The sequence below is a fragment of the Ursus maritimus genome, unplaced genomic scaffold (assembly GCF_017311325.1).
Source record: "Ursus maritimus isolate PB19 unplaced genomic scaffold, ASM1731132v1 scaffold_19, whole genome shotgun sequence".
Taxonomy (NCBI): Eukaryota; Metazoa; Chordata; class Mammalia; order Carnivora; family Ursidae; genus Ursus; species Ursus maritimus.
Genome location: NW_024424341.1, coordinates 14,118,346 through 14,140,759, shown reverse-complemented (window position 1 = coordinate 14,140,759; position 22,414 = coordinate 14,118,346). Strand labels below are relative to the sequence as shown.

Genomic DNA, 22,414 nt, shown 5'->3' with positions numbered 1-22,414 from the left:
CCCCCCCCCCCCCCCCCCCCCCCGTCCCAAACCCTAATGCAAGACCCAGCGCAACACCCCACCCCACCCCACCCTAGGGCTGTTGCAAGGATGAACTGGAATGCAAGCCACTGAGGTACGAGCAACGCGCTCTACACACACAAAGGGTTTTAGTAACTGGAACCGCGACAGAGGCCAAGGCGAGTCATGGGCAAACCACTCCAACTTCGCTGCGGCTGGGGGAGAGCCGCTCAGCGGAGCAGCCCTATTTCTGGTGACTGCCGGCTGTGCAGACCGAGGTGGCAGGGACTGGCTGGGGCTCTCTCCAGGGCTCCCCCGTCACCCAACAGTGACGTTGGCAACTCACTCCAGCTTCCTGGCGATGCGCAGCTGAGATGTGGCCTCTGCCATCAGCCGACAGCCTTCATCGTCCAGCTGGTTTCCTGAAAGGCTGAGACAGAGGGGCCAGATGCCTTGTGCTGTTGGGGTGGGGTCCCCCCTTGGCCTCTGCTCTCACAGTCTCTCCTTGACTTTAACCAAAGCAGCACTCTGGTAAATGAGCCCTAATAATGACAGAGGCTGCAAGGCTGGGTACGACATGTCCCGCACTGTCACAGATGCTTCTACCGTTACTGGGCATTGGACTGTCATAAGGACCCTGTGCGGCAGGCACTGTTATTATTCTCATCTTACTGATGAGCAAACCAAGGTTTAGAGCAGTTAAAACACCTCCTGAAAGGCAGACCTGGGATTTGAACCCATGCAGCCTGATTTCAAGGCCCTACCCTCAGCTGCTTTTTTATGCTTCAACCTACATAACTGCTTCTTACGATAAACTCCATGGTTACAAGGGCATCGGATCTACCGTGGGGATCAGGGAAGGTTTCCCTAATGTTTGAATGACTTGCTTGAAACACTAGGAGCTCAATAGGTAAGGGGTGGGAGAGAGATGGGGGAAGGGTGTTCCTGGTATTGGGGATGGCTCATTCAAAGGCCCTGGGGCACAGCACACTGGAGGAGCTGGAAGGGAGACAGTGTGTCAGGATCGAAGATTTCAGTGGCAGGACAGGGTCAGATGGGGGCTGGTGGGTTGGAGGCAGCATTTTGGATCACACAGGATTTTAGGATTTGGGCTTCGTCATGAGCAGTGGGAAGGAGTAAAGGGGGGACAGGCAGCAGTGAAATGCAGTTCACTCTCTGCCACGTGGAAGTGGCCAGTGTGGAAGCAGGGAACCCAGTGAGGAGGCTGATGGGGTCATCCAGGTGAGGGGTGAGAGTGGTCTGGACTGGGGAGTGGACGAAACGAGGGTGGTGTTGAGAGCTATGTAGGTGGACTTGGGATGGGCTGGCTATGGAGGAGGGTGAGGGAGCTGAGAGATGTCTGGTCTGTGCAGCCAGCTGGGTGATGGGGCCATGCTGCAGGTGAGAGCACCTGGGGCGCGTGGGGGAGGGTCAGGCTTGGTGATGTCAGCTGGGTGGAAGCGTGTATTCTGTAAAAACACCTTCTAATCCTGTCTTGGTTCTCCCCATAGGACAATATCGAGGCTCAAGCTTTGCTCACCAAAGCCCTCACCCAATCATCTTTCCCTAGGGTGGGGCCACTCACCTCACAACACCTTATGGAATTCCATCACTCCTCCCTCGGGCCCATTTGATTTCCTGGGATGGTCCTAGCAGGGATCCCCTCCTGGGGACGTGACAGGACCTCTACCAATCCCCAAGCCCTACTCTCAAAGGAGCTGGGCGTTAATGGAATTTCTCCAGCCCCAAAAGAGAAAGCGGTCTCACTCAACTCTGGGAGGAAGACAAGGGGAGGGGACCCTGAGGACTGTGGTTTGGAACACAGGTGTGATGAGGTCTCTGCTTTGCAGCTTTCAATGACACTGGTTACAGGGACCAGGCAGGTGGGAGTCAGACTGTCTGAGCTTGAACCCTGGCCTGGACTCTTCTTAGCTGTGTGACCTTGAGCAAACTTAGCCTCTGTGTTGCTTAACTTCCTCCTCTAGGAACTGTGCATAGTAATAATACTTACATCACAGAGATGGGACGATTAAATGAGAGGATGTGTGCAAAAAAGCCTGGTCTGGGGCAAGTGCTAAACAGTGGTAGCTGTCATGATGGTCTGAGTTCCCCCAAATTCTTAATGAGGCAGCATGCCCTTCCTTACACCATGCACCCAAAGTGGAGGCCCTTCAGACACTGCCCTGCCCCCCCACCCATCTCCCACCCTAGCGCTTCCCATGATACTCACTCTACTACATCCAGGTGGGGGCCTTCCTGGAGCTGGGCAATGAGCTCCTGCACATCATGGACCCTGAGATGACACTGCTGGAGCCTGGAGGGTGGAAGCAGAGGGGCTAAGGGCAAGAAGCTACAGCACACCTCCTCTGGCCCCAAGGGCCACTGCTGGGTGTGGGAGCCACGGGAGTCAGGAGACAGACAGACCTGGGGTCTCATCCTGGCCCTACTTCTTAGTAGCTGGACAATCTTGGACAAGGCCCTTAACCTCAGTTTCCTCCTCTATCAACCAGGAATGATACAGTGTACTTGGCAGGGTTTTCAAAAGAATTACAGTGAACTTATGGATCTAAAATACTATAGTGCCCGGTATGTAGCAAGGGCCCATTAAATTTGTTGTCATTCTTGTTATGACCGACGTTCCTTATTCAGGCCAGGATGGGTTATTCAAGTCCTTTCTCTGCTTCATGCCTGTTTTTCCTTTTATCCTCCTTGCCCCCGCTATGCCTCTCCTAGGAGGGCACCCTCCCCCCATAGAGTACCCCTCCCCTAAGGCAGTGGAGCCCACAGAGGTACCTGAGTGTCAGGCTTCTGTCCTGAAGCTCTGCCCTTCTCCTCCTCTGGCCAGCATTCCCCAGAAGGTCTGGAGCTCTGGCAAGAACAAATCCAACACTGGCCTCGACTTCGAGTCCAGGGCCCGATGGGCCAAACCTCTTACCTTGGGCTCCAGGGGCTGAAGACCCCGAGGCATGACCCACAGTGAATGAGTAACAGAGACAGTTGTTTGGAGATGGTAAAGGTGCTAAAGATGCAAAGCAGCAAGAGCAAAAGGTCTGAAGGCAAATAGGCTTTATTCAAAGTCTGGCTCTGCCAAGAACAGCTGTGTGGCCTTGGGCAAGTCGCTTCACCTATCTGAGCTTCCATGGGCTCTCTTCCAAGATGGCATGACAATATCTAACACGGAGTGATTGAAGGACTGAGATGATGTAGGGTCAAGCGCTCAGCACAGGCATACAACTGAAGCTTAGTAAAAGGAAGCTGCACTTCTATGTTGTGAAGCTCTCCATCTGTATACGTGCCACTTGCGGTTCAAAAGGCTGGGAGCATGGACTGTGTGTGGGTCCAGGCTGTGGGAGCCACGGAACCTCCAGGCTCTCTCCCCCGGGCCAGGGGAGGGGTGGGGGCTGCAGAGAAGCTGTCACATTATTAGCCATGTTTTCACAGACCCCTAGATTGGTGCTGTCCAACAGAACTTTTCGCCATGATGAGATTATTTTGTATCTGTGCCATCCACTGTGGAAGACAAGAGTCTCCCATGGCCACTGAGTGCCTGAAATGCAGCTAATATGGCTGATTAATTAATTAATTAATATGGCTGATTCATTTTACTTAATTTAAATTAATATATATTTAAATAGCCACATGTGGCTAGTGGCTACCATATTGGGCATCATAGCCCTATACAGCTGGAGGGGAAAAAGATATTGGTCCTACCAGATCATTATATGGGTGAGGAAACTGAAGCTCAGAGCAGGGAAAGGACTTGTCCAAGGACATACAACATCATCTGTCTGTGAGTCTCAGCCAGGGAGGAGTGTGAGGAAGCCCAGTTGGAATGTTCTCTCATGGAAAGGCTGTTTCCCTTTCTTTGCCCATGCAGGACCAGCCAAGCTGGAATCCATGCACAGCTGCAGTAGCCAGCATCTGAGTGCCACCTGGATGACAGCAGTGTTTTAAGCACTTTCAATGTATTAATTCATTTAATCCTCAGAGTAACTCCGAGATGTGGGTATCATCATTGCCTCCCCCCTCCTTTTTTTTAGATGGAAGAGTTTTTCGGAGCCTTTTCCACATACTAACACCAATCTAACAGTATATTCATGCCTTCTCCAAGGGACTGACTTGCTCTGAGATTTCTGGGGATGCTCCCTCACCACAGGGACCAGATGTGGTCCAGATATGCTAGAAGAAGGTAAAGTCCTTTGCCAACTCTGAGAAGAAAGTAATTTCTCAGGCAGCCATAGCTGGAAGAATCCCCACATTCCAGCTCTTCATAGGCTCTCTTGGCCAACTTACCCTGCCACTGCTTGAGCCCAAAATGCTCCTCAAAATGAGCCCAGACCCACCCCCTTCCTAGGTTCTTTTTTTTTTTTTTAAGATTTTATTTATTTATGTGACAGAGAGACAGCCAGCGAGAGAGGGAACACAAGCAGGGGGAGTGGGAGAGGAAGAAGCAGGCTCCCAGCGGAGGAGCCTGATGTGGGACTCGATCCCGGAACGCCGGGATCACGCCCTGAGCCGAAGGCAGACGCTTAACGACTGCGCCACCCAGGCGCCCCCCCCCCCTTCCTAGGTTCTTACCCTTGAAGCTCTGCAGCAGTCTCTGCGGGCGGGGAAAGAAGGAAGATGAGGTCCGCCTCCCTGCAAGTCAGACACCGAGCCGTGAAACGGGTGGACTGGAAACCAGCACATCACCCGCTGCCTGCACACCCCTTGCAGCCCCAAACATCCAGAGAAAGTTGATTTTATTATAACTGACAGAGAAACAACTGGCGGAAATGCTCCAAATCAGACATGTAAAATTTGTGACTATGTCGTTGCTCAATGAATCCTGAGTGTTTTTAAAAGTCAGGAAAATAATATTTACAGAGAAGACTTTTTAAAAATTAGGAATGCAAAGAGTTTTTGTGAGAGACAGTATTTTAGGGTTAAGAGGCGCGGCACTTAACACACTCCGTAATCCAAACAGGTAACCTCACTTCAGCACCATGGAGAGCAACACGCGGCTACCGATTTCGTCTGCTGAGCCTCTGCGTCCTAGATACATTGATTCATTCCTTCAATCCTCCGCCCATCTATCCATGCATCACTCGGCTCAGCACTATATACTGAGTACCAAGTGCCAGGCCTGAGCTAGACTCTGGAGATACCGATGTGAATAAAACAGATTCGGGCACATGCGCAGCTCTTGCAGACAAGGTGCTCCATTTCCCACTCCCTACCTTCCCGTCCCCTTTTCTCAAACCTCTGAAGGCCCAGATTCCACTCCTGCTCACCTGACCTGCAGGGTCCTGACAGTAGGGCATGCGACTGCCACCTTTGTCAAGCAGAGTAAGGTTGACATGGAGACATTGTTGCGGCTCAGGCTGCAAGATTGTGGCAAGGGTATCAGGAATGAATCCCTTATCCCATGGGCCCCAGACTTTCTTTGCTCTCCAGGAGAGGTGGGTGACTCAGGCGGGGGTGGGGAGGTGTGGAAAGACTGCTTACTCAAGTTTTTGAAGCCGCGGCAAACAAGGAAGTACCTCCACGATGTTCAGCACAGCCCAGTCCTTGAGCTGGTTGTCCTGAAAGCTGCAAGAGACCAAGGCCCAGTCCCTTAGCCGTGGAGCTGAGGAACTTGGGAGCCCCAGCTGGCAGGTGACACAGCCGCCCTCATGGAGGAGACCCAAGTCACAGGCCTACAATGTGTTGATGACCTGCTCCACGGTATCCAGTAGGCCAAGCTAGGAGAGGCCCTCTGCTGGCCTCGCTTCTGTCCCTATTCAGCCCCAGTGGGGGAGTTCCTGACTAGTGGCCCAAGAGATCCAGATGATGGGCTGTGCGGGCCTCATGAGGTGGAATGAGGACACCCAGCACACAGCTCTCAGGGCTACGTCTGGGATGTGCCTGAAGCCAGAGTTTATCAGGGCCTCTTGGCTCCTGGGTGATGAGCAGAGTCTAGACTGGGATACAGGAGATGCTGCTTCCAGCCCCAGCTCTGGCCTTAACTCATTCAGAACCCTAGGCCAAGCACATTCTTTCTGACCTCACATTCCCCATCTGTCAAATGGGGTCCACAATCCAAGCCTTGCCTGAGTTCCTAGCTGGAGGGACAGAAGTGCGAGGGCACCTTTGTGCATGATCGCTCGGGTTAGTGCGAAGCTTTGGAAATGTGGACTTGCTGATGCTTCTCCCCTCCCCCACCTCGATTATCAAGAGTGACCTTAGTCTTTTCTCCTATCAGCCAGTGATCCTACAGAAAGGCACCCAGCGGAGGGGATAGGAGCTATGGTCCAGCTAACACTCCACTCAACACGCAGGATGACCTAGTGCCAGGCTGCATGTCTCTGGACATAAGGCACCTTTTCTAAATCTCATAAAGGTGCCATATAAGCTAGTGATGGTTCTGCCAATGAGCTGCCGAGAAGGCTCCCCGGCCCCACCCCTCTTGGGCTACTCATCACAAACCCAGGGCAGGAGTATATTTGCGTACACGTGCTCGGCTAGCATGTACTTGCATCTAAATGTGTCTGTGGGTCTAAGCATGCATGCATGTGCACACACCTATGAATGTGCATGTGAGGGGGACGTGTATTTAAGTGAGGAAGCGAGTGTGCACACGTATGTGCACACCTGCACGCACCCTACCATCTCTTCTCTCAAGGTCACAGAAAGAGGGGGCGAGGGCCTCAAACCTCAAGGTCCTTCAAGACAGCCCAAAATATTAGATGAAGGAAGCAACACTCGAGGGTCTTTGGGAGCCTTGTGCTTGGATCCAGCCCCACCCAGTTCTTGGGCCAATGCCTCCCCTCTCTGATCTCACTGAAAAACAACTGGCCAGATCCTCGTGGAAAATGCAGGACTCATTACAGGCTCTGGGGTGGGGGTGGGGGGCCCAGGGACCTGGGAAGTGACTTGTCCCCCTAGCCAGCAGGTCCTCCTGGAGACCACTCACCTGACCTCTTCCAGCTGCGGACAGAGGCGCAGAGCCGGCACCAGGTGGCCGATGCCTCGGGCAGTGATTTTACTTCCTGACAACCTATAGCGTAAGCAAAGGTGGTGGGAAGGAATGGGGGTGGGAACGGAGGTAGGCCCGGAATCCGCCCTGTGTGAGGCCAAAGGGAGAGGGGAGAGTTCCAGGCATTTCCAGCTGAGGGTCCCTTTTGGACCCAAGCCCTGGCTCACCCCAGCTTCTTCAGGTTCCCCATTGTCGGCAGGCTCCTGGAGAGGGCTTCTGCAAAGGCGTCCCCACACTTCCTGCTCTTAAAGCTGCCACAGGAAAAGGCAAGGGAGCAGAGGCTCAATGCTGAGCAGGGCTTAGAAGCCATCACCCACCCCTTCCTCTGAGAGATGGAACTGAATAGTTATGTGAATAGTAGTAGTGGCAGTAGTAGCTGTTGTTTGTAGTAATAACAAATACATATTAGGGCAGAGACTGCTATCAGCCCACTGAAACCCATTCTCCACGGATAGAGCTCTAACTGGAAACATGGTTTCCCAGTCACAGGCGGCATTTCCAGGCTCCCGTGCAGCTCAGAGCAGCTATGCACCGATGTTCTTACCACTGGCATGTAAGCGGAAGGAATGTGCCCCATCCCCGTGGGTGTAGGCTTTACTGGATGCAACTCATGCGTTCTCCCCCTCCCTTCCCCTAGGCCAGAGCACTGATATGCCCACGACCCAGCTTTGCCCATGCAGATCCAGATGCCGGAGGAGAAGATGGAGCGTCAGTGAAGGGAGCTGGGTCCCTGCTTGACCACATGGAACTGTGCCATCTCAGAGATCAGCACCACTTACCTCTGAGTGTTCCGTGACAGCGAGACAAAACTCAACATTATTTAATCCACTGTATTTGGGGGGGTGGGATCTCTGGGCCTCACCTTTTCTCTCGCTACTACGACACATACTGAGCCATCACTGTGCGCCAGGCGCCCGCTAAGGAGCGCTTTCCCAGCATTCTCTTATCTGGCTCTCACAACAATCTCACATAGTCCATATTATTACTGATTCATTTTAGGGACGAAGAAACTCAGGCTGAGAGGTTAAATAACCTGCCCAAAGTCAAACCGCCTCTGGGGTCACAGGCTCCAGCCCACGGCTGAGAGGGACAGGGAGACTGAAAGCCCAGCAACAGTAACAAAGTCCAACTGAGAGCCAACTGGACCCCAAGGTCTTGGGAGGCATGGAGCTTCCGCACCAGCTTTCAGGCTGAGGGGCAGCTCAGACTATCTGTTCTGATGTTCCAGATTCACACCCAGCCTCCCGCAGCAAGGTTCTGACCGACTCCACACTCCCGAAGCCTAGTTCCCTCCCAGGTCCTCCGCAGTCCTCCCCTGACCCTACTCTCACCTGAGATTCTCCACCTGCTTACAGCCCGCCAGGGCCTCAGGGCAGTGGGGCTCCAGGGGGCAGCCCTCAAAATCCAGGTGGATGGGGGCATTCCTGTGCCCCAAGATGTTGGTCAGGGCAGCCAGGTCGGTGTAGGTCAGTGGGAAATTGTGGAAGGACAGGTGATAGGGGAGACTTTGGGCCACGAGGCTGGCCAGCTCAGGCTCCTGGGTCTCACCCACGCAGTGACAGAGTGCTACGACCTTCGGCCCCGTGAGCCTGCGGGCGGCCAACTTCCTCAAGGCCTGCATCACCGCAGCCTGCTTGGCACTCACCCACGTCTCGTCCCGCTGGGCCACGAGGCTGAGGAAGGGCCGGCAGGCGCAGGACGCCAGCCCTGCCAGGAAGGTGGGCAGGTGGTCTAAGAGGCCCGGCCTCGCTTTGGTCCGTAGCACCCAGTGAGAATTGAGGGTGACGTGGCCCACAAGAGCAGTTTTGTCCACCTTGGGGCTGGCCATCAGGTACAAGGCAGCAAAGAACTCCTGGAGGCTGAGGTGGGTGAAGGCATAGCCTGTATCCTGGTGCCCAGGGCCCGTGCAGATGCAGAAGGAGGTCAACAAGCCCAGGGCAGCCCCGGAGGCCATCGTGGACGGATGGATGTCTCCCACAGAGAAGAGAACCTTCCCGGTCTCCAGCCCCCTCAGGGCCACCTCACTGAGGTCCAGCAGGGACTTGGGGGGCAGGCAGCCCCGGGGGCCGAGCGTGGCCACCATCTGCACGTAGTTCTGAGTCACGGTGGGCAGGAGCGCCGCAGCCTGGCCTGGAGAGCTGCCCGGGAGCAGACGGTGGAGGCAGAGGCACGTGACCCAGCAGAGCGCGGGCACGGCGCACATGCTCCGCAGGTGTCTGCTTTCACGCAGCTCGGCCAGGGCTGCCTCCTGCCGCAGCGGGTCACTGAAGACACGGCCCACGTACTCCTCCATGCGCGGCCTGTCAAAGCCCCACATGTGGACCGTGGCTGCCTCCACCGGCAAGCAGTCGGGCAGCTTCCCGGGACGGGACGTGGCCAATACCCAGCAGCCGGGCAGCAGGGTCCCCCGGCAGAGGCCGGAGAAGAGGGCAAGGGCCGGGCTTGGGTCTTCAGGACCCTCCTTCTCCCTGCTGCAATGGGGGTGGAGGGCCTGGTCCAGCCCATCAAAGATCAGCAGGACTCCGTCGGCATTGTCCTCTAGGTATCGGAAGACGGAGTCGGAGCCCGCCTCAGGGCTCACGTACAGGTCAAAAAGGAGCTGAGGAAGTGTCAGCAGACATGTGACCAAGTTGAGCTGGCGGAATTCAAAGAGGAACAGGGCCTGGAAGCGGTCCAGCTGGCCGTCAGCCCACCTCTGGCAGAGCCGGTGGGCCAGGGTGGTCTTGCCCATGCCCGCCTTCCCCAGGAGCACCGTCACCCTCGGGCCCTTGTCGGCCCTGGTGTTGAAGAGGTCCCGGATGCTCACGTCAGTGCCGTCTTCTGCCAGCGTGGCCCCCTCCTGGGTGTGGATGGGCGCGGTGGTCCGGCTCCACTGCAGGATCGGGGGGATGTAGGCCTGGTGGAAGGCAAGTGGTTGCCCTGGCCCGGGGCTCCCGCCGGCGTAGCGCTGCTGCGCAGACGTCTTCAGCAGCTGCAGGTACTTCCTGGCCAACTCTGCAGGGGGCGGGGTAGGCATGAGGGCGGCAGGCCTCCCACCCACAGATCCGCTCACCCCAGTGCTGGCTGTCGGGAGCCTGTAGCCTCAGCTGCGTGTGCAAGGGGGTGTGCAAGCTGTGTGCTGCAAGAGTACACAATTCCTAGAAGGAATTGGTTCCAGAGAAGCGCTGGCTCTGGGGGCCATTTAAATGGGCGAAGTCTGGCTGGGGGAGCGTAGATCATGGCTCTGTTTGTTTTCCAACAATACAGGCAGTGTAAAGGTCTCAGTGAGATGGGGGAGGAGAAGTGGGGGGCTTCCTTTGCAACATCTTCTTAGAACAACCTCTTAACTGTGTATCTGAAGAGCCTGTTCCCCTCCCAGTATTTCAGGTTTGCGATGCCCCGGGGTGAGTGCTAACAACCTGTAGGCCTAGATACTGGCCAATCAGAACTGGAGCCGGGCCCTTCCTATGCGGGGCATTGACTTTGTAATTGCTGGATCCCTGGGAGAGCTTGCAAGGCCCAGGGGAAGGACCAGGGCCACTGTCAGGGGATGCTGGGGACAAGTGGTTGAGAACAAGGATTCTTCTGGACAACTGGTGGAGAATGAGAGAAGTTCTGTCTTCTCTAGTCCCCTCCAGCCTGGCTGGTCCTCAGCAGCCCTCATGCCTTGTGGTGGTGGTGGTGGTGGGGGCTCTCCCTGGTATTCTGCCCATTTCTAAACCGGCCAATGAGGGCCCAGGTCTGAGGTCATACTGGTCACCTCTCCTCTGCCCACCCAGGACCTCCAGGCCATCTCTGTTGAAAAGAAGACAAGAGTCGCTGGGCTCTCGTCAGTCTGTGTCCTGGCCCCAGTGCAGTCCAGCCCTTATGTCTGGGTCCTTCCCCACCTTGGTACCCACCTAGCTGCTGCTTCTTGCACTGCTTCAGGCGGGGTGAGGACCCACAGCTCTGATAAGGCCGCTTGAGGCCTGGAAAGAAAGAGAGAAGAGTAAGGGGTCAAGTTTGGGGGCCTGGGCTGAGGGGGCACCAAGCGCCTTTGGGGAGCTCCAGGCCACAAACAGGCAGTAGGTAGACAAGTGTCGCTGTACCCAGGGACTGAGCGAAGGCAGGTCGCGGCCAGAGGCTGCACCAACAGCAGCTTCTGTTTGCAGAAGTGGGTCCCAGGCCTGCGTGACAGGCCTGGAGGCTCTGGGCTGGGCGATCTCCCAGTCCAGGATGCAGGGAGCTGGGCCCACAGCCTGCAGCCTCAGAAACACTGTCGAGGCCACTGCTGGTTAGAAAGTGGAGCTTCCAATGGGCTTGGCCAGGCCTGTGCCCTCCCTCCTGTGTCAGTGTGTTTTATCACCCTTATTTCGCATCTCCCACATTTCCTTAACTTCCCTTACTGGTTTCTCAAAATCTTGTCTGGTTGTGGATTGTCAAGAGTCACTTTAATGCCTTGCTGAAGAGGTTGAGAGAGGAAGACAGGAAGAAGGAAAACCAGAAGGAAGGGGAGAGAGAAGAGAGGGGAAGAAGAAAGGAAAGAGGACTCAGGGAAGAATGTGAAGAAGGAAAGCAGGACACTCCCACAGGCAGGCGTCAGTGACCAGTCAGAGCAGCCCCTGAGCAGGCCCCTTGCCCCAGGCATTGGCTGTTTAGGTGCTGGATTGCAGTGAGATTCAGGGATCCCAGAGAGGGACTGGAACTAGTTTGAGAGTATTTTCATATTCTGTCAAGTTCTCTATTAATAAGGGACCCACTGGCTAAATAAATATCATTCAGGTCTGGTCACAGCCATGTGATAATTAGGCCAGCTCGATGATATGGGCCAGAAGGGACAGGGACCAGGACTAAATGGTTTTGATCTGCTGGGGAGGCGGGATTATGGGGTGGATGTTTTCTGTTAAAGCCTGTTGATGTTATTGCCCATACTTCCATAGAAATAAAGGCTCTGAGTGCACAGCCATTGCTAGACGCAACGGTGAAAGACGGAAAGCTTTCCCTTTAAGATCAGGAACAAGGCAAGGATGACTGCTTTCACCGCCTCTATTCCACATAGTACTGGAAGTCCTGGCCAGAGCAATTAGGCAAGAAAAAGAAATAAGAGGCATCTAAACTGGAAAGGAAGAAGTAAAACAGCCTGTTTGCAGAGGATAGGGTCTTACATGTAGAAAACCTTAAAAACTTCAGGAAAAGGCTTTTCGGAACTAATAAATGAAGCCACCAAAGGAGCAGGACGCAAAGTCAACACACGAAAATGAGCCGCATTTCTACACACAATGAACAACCTAAAAGAGAAGTTACGAAAACAATTCCATTTACAAAAACACTGAAAAAACAAAATGCTTAAACATTAACCAAGAAGGTGCAAAACACGTATAATGAAAACTACAAAACATTGTTTTTTGTTTTTTTTGTTTTTTTTAAAGATTTTATTTATTTATTCGACAGAGATAGAGACAGCCAGCGAGAGAGGGAACACAAGCAGGGGGAGTGGGAGAGGAAGAAGCAGGCTCATAGTGGAAGAGCCTGATGTGGGGCTCTATCCCACAACACCGGGATCACGCCCTGAGCCGAAGGCAGACTCTCAACCGCTGTGCCACCCAGGTGCCCCTACAAAACATTGTTGAAAGAAATTAAAGAAGGTGTAAATAAATGGAAATGCATCCCAGGCACACAGCTTGGAAGGCTTTATATTGTTAAGATGGCAGTCTCACCCCAAACGATCTATAGATTCAACACAGTTCCCATCAAATCCCAACGACCCTTTCTGCAGATATAGGAAAACTGATCCTAAAATTCGTATGGAATCCCAAGGGACCCCAAAGAGCCAACAACTCTTGAAGAAAGAACAAAGTTGGAGGACTCACACTTCCTCGTTTCAAAGCTTACTACGAAGCTACAGTAATCCGAACAGTGTGGTACTGGCATAAAGACAGACATACAGACCGATGGAATAGAACAGAGTGCCCAGGGGCGCCTGGGTGGCACAGCGGTTAAGCGTCTGCCTTCGGCTCAGGGCGTGATCCCAGCATTGTGGGATCGAGCCCCACATCAGGCTCCTCTGCTATGAGCCTGCTTCTTCCTCTCCCACTCCCCCTGCCTGTGTTCCCTCTCTCGCTGACTGTCTCTATCTCTATCGAATAAATAAATAAAATCTTTAAAAAAAAAAAAAAAGAACAGAGTGCCCAGAAACCTTCACATATATGGTCAAATAATTTTTGACAAGGGTGCCAAGTCTCCATTTAATGAGGAATGGACAATCTTTCCAAAAAATGGTGCCGGGAAAACTGGACTCCCACACTCAAAAGAATGAAGTTGGACCCTTACCTAATATCACATACAAAAATTAGCTCAAAATGGATCAAGGACCTAGATATAAGACCTCAAGCAATAAAACTCTAAGAAGAAAACACAGGGTGAAAGCTTCACGACACTGGATTTGGTAATGATTTCTTGGATATGGCACCAAGACACAGGGAACACAAGAGCAAAACAGACAAAACGGGCTTCATGAAAGTGAAAAACATTTTACACATCAAAAGGCACTATCCACGGAGTATAAAGAGAATCCACAGAATGAGAGATATCTGCAAAACATAGATCTGAAAAGGGATTAATATCCAGAATATATAGAGAACCCCTAAACTCAACAACAGCAAAACAAACAAGGTGATTTTAAAAAAATGGACAAAGAACTTGAAGAGACATATCTCCAAAGAAGGCATAAGAATGGGCAATAAGCACATGAAAGATGCTCAGTACCACCAATCATTAGGGAAATGCAAATCAAAACTACAGTGAGAGCAATACCCCCTCACACCCATCACGAGAGCCACCGTAGTTGGCAAGGATGTGGAGCAACTGCAACCCTTGGATGCTGGTGGTGGGAATGCAAAATGGCGCTGTGGATGTGAAAACAGTATGGAAGTGCCTCAAGAAATTAAAAATAGAATTGCCATAGGACCCTGGATTTTGAAGATATACTCAAAAGGAACTGAAAGCAGGATTTCGAAGAAATATTTGTTCGCCCATGTTTACTGCAGCGTTATTCACAATAGATAAATGGTGGAAGCAACCCAAGAGTTTATCAACGGATGGATGGATAAGCCAAGGGTGGTGTGACACAGGCAATGGAACGTTCGTCAGCCTCACAAAGGAAGGAAATCCTGACACCTGCTCGAACGTGGAGGTACCGTAGGGACATGACGCTCAGTGAAATGAGCCAGTCACAAAACGGTTCTCCTTATAAAAGGTACTGAGAGTAGGCACAATCATAAAGACAGGAAGTAAAATGGAGGTTCCCGGGGCTGGGGGAGAGGAGACTGGGGAGCTTTTGTTCAATGGGGACAGAGCTTCAGTTTTCCAAGATGAAAAGGGTTCTGGAGATGGATGGTCGCACGACAAGAGTGAATTTAATACCACTGGACTGTGCACTTAAAATGGTTAAGACAGGGGCGCCTGGTGGCTCAGTCGGTTAAGCGTCTGCCTTCGGCTCCGGTCATGATCTCAGGGTCCTGGGATCGAGCCCCCCTGTCAGGCTCCCTGTTCAGTGGGAAGTCTGCTTCTCCTCCTTCCTCTGCCCCTCCCCACCGCTCATGCTTGCTTTCTCTTTCAAAAAAGTAAAGAGAATCTTTAAAAAAATGGTTAAGATAGAAGTTTTATGTTATGTGTATTTTGCCACAATAAAAAAAAAAAAAGGAAAAAGAAATAAAGGTTCGGAGACTAGAGTGTGGCCCATGCACCATGAGGTGGTTACCAATTAATTGCTGGCCTCTCTGTGTTCTATCCAAAAATCAGTCAGAGGTTGCCAGGGTGTGGGCGGCAGTCCGTGGGTCAGTATCAGGCCCCAGGGCATCAGAATGATGAGGGGCCTGAGTCTGTGGGTTTGGACGACGAGACCTGAGGCTTGAGGACAGGATGGGAACACACTTCCTCTAGGGAAAGCAGACGGGATCCTGGCACTGCCCAGGGGCTGACAGCTTCCCACTCGCTCAGGAAGCTCCAGCTTCGACCTCTGGGAACAGGAATGAGGACAGGCCAAAGCCTTCAGCGGAGCAGAGGGGGAGGAGGTGGGGCTGGGAGCCATGGCCAGGGGCAGGGGAGATGTGCAGATGCACTGGGGGATGAGGAGGCGGGTTTAAGGGAAACGTCTGTGCCCAGCCACCACCAGCCTCCTCCGGGCTCGAGCTAGGGACTTAGCATGCTCACCGCCCCCCTCCTACTCTGCACCCCCAGGCCTCACCGTGGTGGAGCTGAGAGACAGGCTGGCTTTCTTCACCAGTTTCCAGCTGGCTGGGGAACCCTGAAAGAGAGGGGGGAATGTGAGACGCTATGGGGATGTGGCGGGATGCTCTAGGCCAGCTCCGGCCTGGTGTCTGGATCAGGGCTCATCTGTCAGGGCAGGTCCCCGGCAGGAGAGAAATAAGGTCGACACTCAGCCATCTGTGCAGGGCCCAATCGGGGAAAGCAGGTGTGGGCAGAAATGTGTGCGTATATGCAGGTCCGTACACGGACAGGCCCGTGTGTGCATGTCTGCACGTGCACACGTGTTTCTGCATGTGTGTACGTGTTTGTGCACATGCACGTGTATTATACACACACGTGCACACTTGAACCCCCTGCATTCCCTGCACTCTGCCTTGTGCCAAAGCTCTTGCGAGTGCTCTCACTTCCTCTCCAAGAACACCGTTGCCTCTCAGTGTTCTGTTTCCCCACGATGCCGTGTAAGCAGAAGGTGCCAAGAAACACGCACGGAACTGCACAGAGTTCAAAGCACCTGCCCACCAGCAGGGGTTGGAAGGCTCTGCCCGTGGCTCCTCCTGACCAGGCTGTGAAAGAAACCTCTTAAGCATGATGGGCCATTTAGAATTTCTTGGCTGGAAGGAGACACTGGTCCTTTCTCTCCTTGTATCCAGCCTTTCTGGCAACTAGGGTGAGGCAAGGTGGAAGAAGGGGGTCTTCTAGGTTTTGTGAAACTCAGGAATTTACTCTGGAAAGTGCTCCGAAACATACAATTTGGTTCCTGGCTTGACCACATCATCTTTGTGTGACTCAGGTGGGTCCCAGCCTTCCCCGGGCCTCCCTGGTCCCCATGACGGGGCTAGCCGGCTGCTCTGTGCCTGTCCCGCCTGCCCTTACCATCTCCGTGGCCCCAAGTGCTCAGCAGCGGCACCTCCAGGTCCAGCGGCACGTCAAGCTCCATGCACACGCAATGGATGAATGCCTGCCAAGTGGCCCGGCCTTGAGTGTGCAGTCTTCCGAGTTGCAGGATGACCCCCTGTGCGGCATCCTGGGCCTTGTCCTCGGAGCTCAGGTCCATCTTGGGAAGGAAGAACTTCACCTTGGCATTCAGCCATTCTGGGTCTTTGCTGAGCAGCCTCACGAGCCAGCTCCACAGGTGGCTGGTGCCCAGCTGGAGGCTAACGGGGTCCATGAGAGCTGGCCCTGCAGGGACAGGATAGGCAGGTGAGCGGGGGAGCAGATATTGGGGGACAGGTGAGTTGGAGGACAGGTGAGCTGGGGGGCAGGGGAGTAGGGGAATAGTCAGCTGGTAGGAAGCCAAAGGGGTAGTCAAGAACCACCTCCCACATCTGGGGGGCAGTGGAAAGGCAGACAAGTGGCTTCTTTGTGCTGTCTCCCTGCCTGTGCCCAGGGATCGGTCCCAGAGAACAGTCGGCTTTTGGACTCCTTACCCCCCTGCTAATTTGTGCCGGTGTCCTGGCTCTGGAAGGGTTCAGTTCATCCCCTGTGGATGGTCCCCTGGGGATGCTTTATTTTTTTCTTGTTTCCATGGACCTATTTGTGCTGCTGTCTGAGCTAAGCTCATGGCAGAGACAACGAGTTGTACCCCCCAAATCTGTTCTCTTCTTCTTCCTTAGTATTAGAACCCCTGAATATTTCCTGGTCATCTGGAATAAACTCTATTTCCCAGCCTCCCTTGCAGTTAGAATAGGCCATCTTACTAAGTTTTGGCCAATGGGATACAGGTGGAAGTGTTATATCTCCTTCTTTGCTTCCTCCTGTTGGTTGGGATGTCAACGTGATGGCTGCACCTTGGGCAGCCATGCTGGATCATGAGGTGAAAGCCAGGGCAGAAGAAGGTGGAGGGTAAGGCTTTCCACCTGTCCTGAGTTTCTCCGACATGACAAGGAAATACATTTCTATTTAAAGCACTATTGCTTAGGGCTTTTTGATACTCACAGTGAAATCAAACCCTACCTAATACAAACCATCTCTCTCTCTCTTTCAGCAAATTCTCCCCTTCTAAACTGGAGCTCTCAAACAACCTGCCGGTAGGAGTAGCAGTATAAAGCAAGGGGCACTTACATAGCAAAGCTTAAAAATTTTTTTTAAAAATTGATTTGGCAATTCTATTTCTAGCACTCTAGCCTTAGGAAATAATTATGGGTGTACACAAAAATTTTAATTACAAAGTTTGTCACTGCAAGGTTATTCATAATAGATAAAAATTGGAAGCAACCTAAATGTCCAAAAATTGGGGATCTGTTAACTAACTGGTGGTCCATCACATGGTGGAATATGCTATAACCTTTCCAAATCTACTTTCTGGTACTAGTTCCTTAAGAATAGCAAACACTTAGAAAGCACAGACTGTGGGCGAGGCACTGCTCTAAGTGCTTTACGTGTCTTGTATAATCCTCATGATTGCAGAGACCCCACTTCCAACTCTGAAAACAGTGGGAGGCTCACCCAGGAGGAGCAGACTTACCAACTCTCAGAGGCTGGGGTGCAGGACTCTATGTCCTGGGGTTCAGACGGCAGCTGCTCCCCTTGACACCCAGCAAAGGCATGTGTCCCCAGCCCCCTCTGGCCATACCCTGGCCACTGGACTGATAGCAATAGCTCCTCGCTCTGCCACAGAGCTTTAGTATCCATGAAACATGCTCACATCCGTGGGGTAGGCAGGGATCACCATTCCCACTGAACGGATAGAAAGACTAAGGCCAAGGACATACCCAAGGTCATACTGCAAGTCCATGGCAGAGCCAGGCTCAGAACTGACATTTTTTGCCTATCAGGTCAGTAAACGTCTGAGGCCTAGGAGCCCTAGATGGCACCGGACAAGGACTAAGTCCCTGGGCTCAGTGTGATTTTGGTCCGAGGGTGTGGTTATGGCCTAGGGCACAGCTTCTTTTCTGGGCTATAGGGTTCAGGTCCAGGATGCCCATAAAGCAATCAGCCAGGACAGCAAGGCGTCAGGTGGAAGCGAGGAGCGTCCAGGTGGTATAAGTCTGGGGAAGTCCTTCACCCTCAAACGTGTCCACCCTGCCACTCTGACATAATGCCTTTGTTTCTGCCATTAATGCTCGGTCCCCTTGGGGTAAGACATCACGCTCTCTAAGGATAACCATCCGTGGGAGAAAAAGTCCATTATGTTATTATCGGTCATTGAGGCTTCTATGGAAAAGAGCCTCGGAGACAGAGGATTATAGTGGAAAGACCCTCAGCCCCAGAGTTAGGAGACTAGCTTTCCTGACCCAGGTCTGTACCTAATTCACTGTGCCAGGCATTTAGGGCTATTCGCAGATAAGCTCTTCTCCTCTGTCTAGGCCCATGGTCGGATGGCACTTCCCTGTTCCCTCGAAGTCAGGCATGGCCACAAAACTTGCTTTGGTCGATGAAATATGCTAAAGAATGACTCGTGTCACGTCTGTGCAGAAGTTCTAAGAGCCAATGTGCAACTCACAGTGTTCTTTCTTTTCCTCTACCACAGGGACCAGCACTATGCCAGATCTTGGCTGCTCCTTTAGCCCGGGGCCAGCAAGAAGATTATGTGGAAGAGAGGTCCTAGTTGGCTGACAAGAGAAAGAAGCAGGAGGAGAAATAAGACTTCGTTGTCCTAAGGCATCAGGACATTGGTGGCTGTTACGAAAGCATAAACTAGCCTGTCCTTGCTGATAGATTCACAGTCTGGCCTACTCTCCAGCTGGGCTTCAGTCACACCATCTATAAAATGGGTAGATTGGATTCTATCTCAAGGCCCTCCCCGATTTCTGTGTCTGATGACCTTCACGCTCAAGCTGAATGGGGGCTAAGGGTAGGTTTGTTGTATGAGGGGCAGCCCAGTGAGGTGAATCTGGATAGGGAGCAGTCTTGGAGGGGAGTAGGAGGGGAGTGAAGGAGTGGATGGGAGGGAAAGAGAGGAGGTAAAGGGTAGAGGTCACCTACTTGGCCTCCTGGTTCATCATAGATGTTCTAGGGCGTCCGCGGAGAAGGCCTCATGAGCACCCGAGCCAAGTCCTGTGCTCTGAGCTGGATTTGCAGGTTGTTTCCATAGGGTCAGCTCCTAAGGACAGGAGACAGGGCGCTCTCCTCAATATTCCAAATCCCAAGAGGAAAGCTGCATGGAAGGCACCAGCCCTTTCCCCTCCTCCGGAGACGCCTCAGAGGCATTCGACCCAGAAGAGTCCCCTTGTCCTCACGCACAGATCTTAGCCTTCCCCAACCACATCTCCTTTTGTCCCTGGACTGTGTACAGCCCCACCCTGTCTGGGGTCACCTTCTGCCACACGTGGCCCAGAGGGAGCCCCTCGTCCTCCTCCAACTCGGACATTTGCTTCCCAGTGACTTGTAGCGTTGGAGTAGCCCCTTGAATCCAGCAGACTCTCGACAGCTAATTCATTCAGATGAAAACGGAATAATCCTCACCACCGAAGCCAACTTCCTTTCCCAGTAAAACTCCCAAAAGGGTAAGATCTGCAATCTTCTAAGAATTTTTGAGGCAGTCGAGAATAAACATTCTTCTCTATTTTTTAAAAAGATTTTATTTATTTGAGAGAGAGACAGAGAGCATGAGAGAGAGAGAGCATGAGCAGGGGGGAAGGGCAGAGGGAGAGGGAGAAGCAGGCTCCCCACTGAGCAGGGAGCCCACGCGGAACTCGATCTTACGACTGCAAGATCGTGACCTGGGCCGAAGGCAGACGCTCAGCTGACTGAGCCACCCAGGCGCCCCTAGAATAAACATTCTTCTTAATGAGAAAACCCAGAGGCATTGATCACTGTCTCACCAAGAACACAATGAAATGACACCCTGGCTCACATGCCTAAGAGAGATGTCGTCTAATAATACAGAGTGGGCAAGAAGAACGGTAGCTAGAAAGTACGGGAAAGGAAGGAAGAAAGGCAAAAATCAGGTGTGCACAGACTGTGTACCTATGCAGGGAGGGATGGAACCGCGAAGTTCCAGAGCTTTAGATAAATCCACGTAAACATGGCGCCTTCTAAACACAACAGAGGTTAACCATTGTCATTGGAAAGAAGAAAAGACGAATTGTGTTCTCCCCCCCCCCCATTTATATGTTGAAGCCTACGTTCCCGGTGTGACTGTATTTGGAGGTGGGGCCTTTGCTCCCTGGGTCATGAGGATGGAGCCCTCGTGAGGGTTCAGGGCGTTTACAAGATAGAGGCAGGGGAGAGCCTGCTTCCCCTCCGCCCCCTGCCTCACCAGAACACAAGGCGAGGGTGGCCCTCTCCAAAGGAAGAGAGCCCTCGCCAGACTCCGGACCTGCTGGCACCTTGAGCTTGGGACTTCCCAGCCTCCAGAACCGTGAGGAGCCCACGTGTGTGGTGTAAGCCACCCATTCGGTTTCAGCAGCCTGAAATGACTAAGACGGACCTGACTGAGACCACAGAAAGCAGAAGAACCCCCCCCCCCCGAGTTAATATGTAGATTTAAGGCAGTGCTGCTTAAACTACCGCAGGATACTTGGGACAGCGTGATCCGATTAGAATAACAGTCACTTAGACAGGAAAGGGCAGATATGACAAGCGTTTATATGCTTCAAATATTCGTAATAAACAGCCTAAGTCAGAATGAGGTAAAAACGAGAGAGCGAAGACAATTACAGCAAAGACTGTTGGGAGAGGCAGGAGGTAATGGAGAGGCTTCCAAACACCACAGAACATCTTATTAAAGCCCCTATCATTAAAACTTTATGGAATGGTATTCAAAATAGAAAAAACTGGCCCAAGGAATGGAATCAAAAGTAGCTTCACACGCACTTAAAACACGCCCATTAATCAATGGTATTAAAAGAAAACCTATTGGGAAAATACAGAGTATTGACACACATGGTAATACCAATGTTTTAAATTAAAGGAGTTATTTTTTTAATTAAGAATGAAAATGTTCTGTATGGAAAGCAGGTGGCATCTCACACTCCCACTGAAGGGTCATCATGAAGGAAAAGACAGTACAAGTGTTGGTGAGGATGAGGAGAAACGGGAGCTCTATATCCTGTGGGTGCGGATGTGACATGCAGCAGCCCCTTTGGAAAACAGTGTGGCAGGTCCTTCAAATGTTAACCACAGAGTGACCATAGAACCCAGCCATTCCACTCTCAGATTTCTCTCCAAGAGAAATGAAAACAGACATTCACACAAAAATGTGCACACAAATGTTTGTCATCCACAACAGCCCAACAGTGAGAGCAATGCAAATGTCCAAAAGCTCATGAATGGAGAAGCAAAAAATCGTCTATCTGTACAGTGGGATATTATTCAGCAATAAAAAGGAGCGAAGTACAGATACACGTTACAGCAAGGACAAACCATAAAACTCTTAGGCCAAGCAAAAAAACCTTCAAAGTATATCATTAAGCAAATGCTTATTTGTGCGTGTGTGTGTGTGTGTGTGTGTGTGTGTGTATTTGCATATACAGAGACCAACTCTAGGGGTACACAACAGACCAGGGATTGGACTTTGTCCGGGGAGGGAGTATGTGGAACCCAGGCAAAGGAGAACCCTCTACGCTGTACTCTCTTGGACCAGTTCTACATTCGAACTTTTTAATAGGCATATTTTTATTTAAAAAACCCCAGAAAGACATATACATTAAAAACTAGAAGGGGCACCTGGGGGGCTCAGTTAAGCACGCGACTCGTGATTACAGCTCGGGTCATGATCTCGGGCTTGTGGGATCGAGCCCCGCGTCGGGCTCTTCACTCAGTGTAGAGTCTGCTTGGGATTCTCTCTCTCCTTCTTCCTCTGCCCCTCCCCCCTCTTGCTTTCTCTCTCTCTCTCTAAAATTAATAAAATCTTTTTAAAAAATTGAGATGTTACCCCAATGTGTAAAGAAAATAAATCCATGGTGATAAATAAGCACAAGAAATGATCAGTGATGGCTCACAGAATTGGAAGTTCCCTCCATAAGGTCACATAATAAAACAAAATAGAAACAGGAAGGCAATCAATAAGGATAAACACGTACGTCAAGTATGACAGAGAGAGGCTAAAAGTTCAAATCAAAATAATTCATACCTATTGAGGATATATTTTAGTCTACTTTTTAGTTGAATGTCTGTGTGTGTGTTATGGGGACAGAATGACATTTGTACTGGAAAATGAGCTGAAGGAGGCGAACAGACAGCATAAAGAATATGGGCTAGATGCCAGACCAGGACGTCTCGGCCTAAACAACTTCAGTTCTCACCACT

At 51.9% G+C, this 22,414-nt stretch overlaps 1 protein-coding gene across 7 annotated transcripts in view; it reads right to left on the bottom strand.

Moving 5' to 3' along the window:
• Nucleotides 1-22,414, bottom strand: part of NLRC5 (NLR family CARD domain containing 5) — an 85,546-nt gene that overhangs the window by 40,018 nt on the left and 23,114 nt on the right. For 6 of the 7 annotated variants that reach the window (XM_040633337.1, XM_040633342.1, XM_040633341.1 and 3 more), the window contains exons 2-14: nt 19,148-19,265; nt 16,097-16,402; nt 15,201-15,260; nt 10,876-10,944; nt 8,329-9,991; nt 7,165-7,248; nt 6,935-7,018; nt 5,488-5,571; nt 5,274-5,363; nt 4,579-4,638; nt 2,794-2,868; nt 2,231-2,314; nt 347-430 (exon numbers count right to left, since the gene is read on the bottom strand). In XM_040633337.1, the coding sequence (XP_040489271.1) occupies nt 347-430; nt 2,231-2,314; nt 2,794-2,868; nt 4,579-4,638; nt 5,274-5,363; nt 5,488-5,571; nt 6,935-7,018; nt 7,165-7,248; nt 8,329-9,991; nt 10,876-10,944; nt 15,201-15,260; nt 16,097-16,391 (2,732 nt within the window). In that variant the 5' untranslated portion in view covers nt 16,392-16,402; nt 19,148-19,265. Of the gene's footprint in view, nt 1-346; nt 431-2,230; nt 2,315-2,793; nt 2,869-4,578; nt 4,639-5,273; nt 5,364-5,487; nt 5,572-6,934; nt 7,019-7,164; nt 7,249-8,328; nt 9,992-10,875; nt 10,945-15,200; nt 15,261-16,096; nt 16,403-18,665; nt 18,775-19,147; nt 19,266-22,414 lie in introns of all 7 variants that reach the window. The other variant, XM_040633336.1, reaches the window with a different exon arrangement.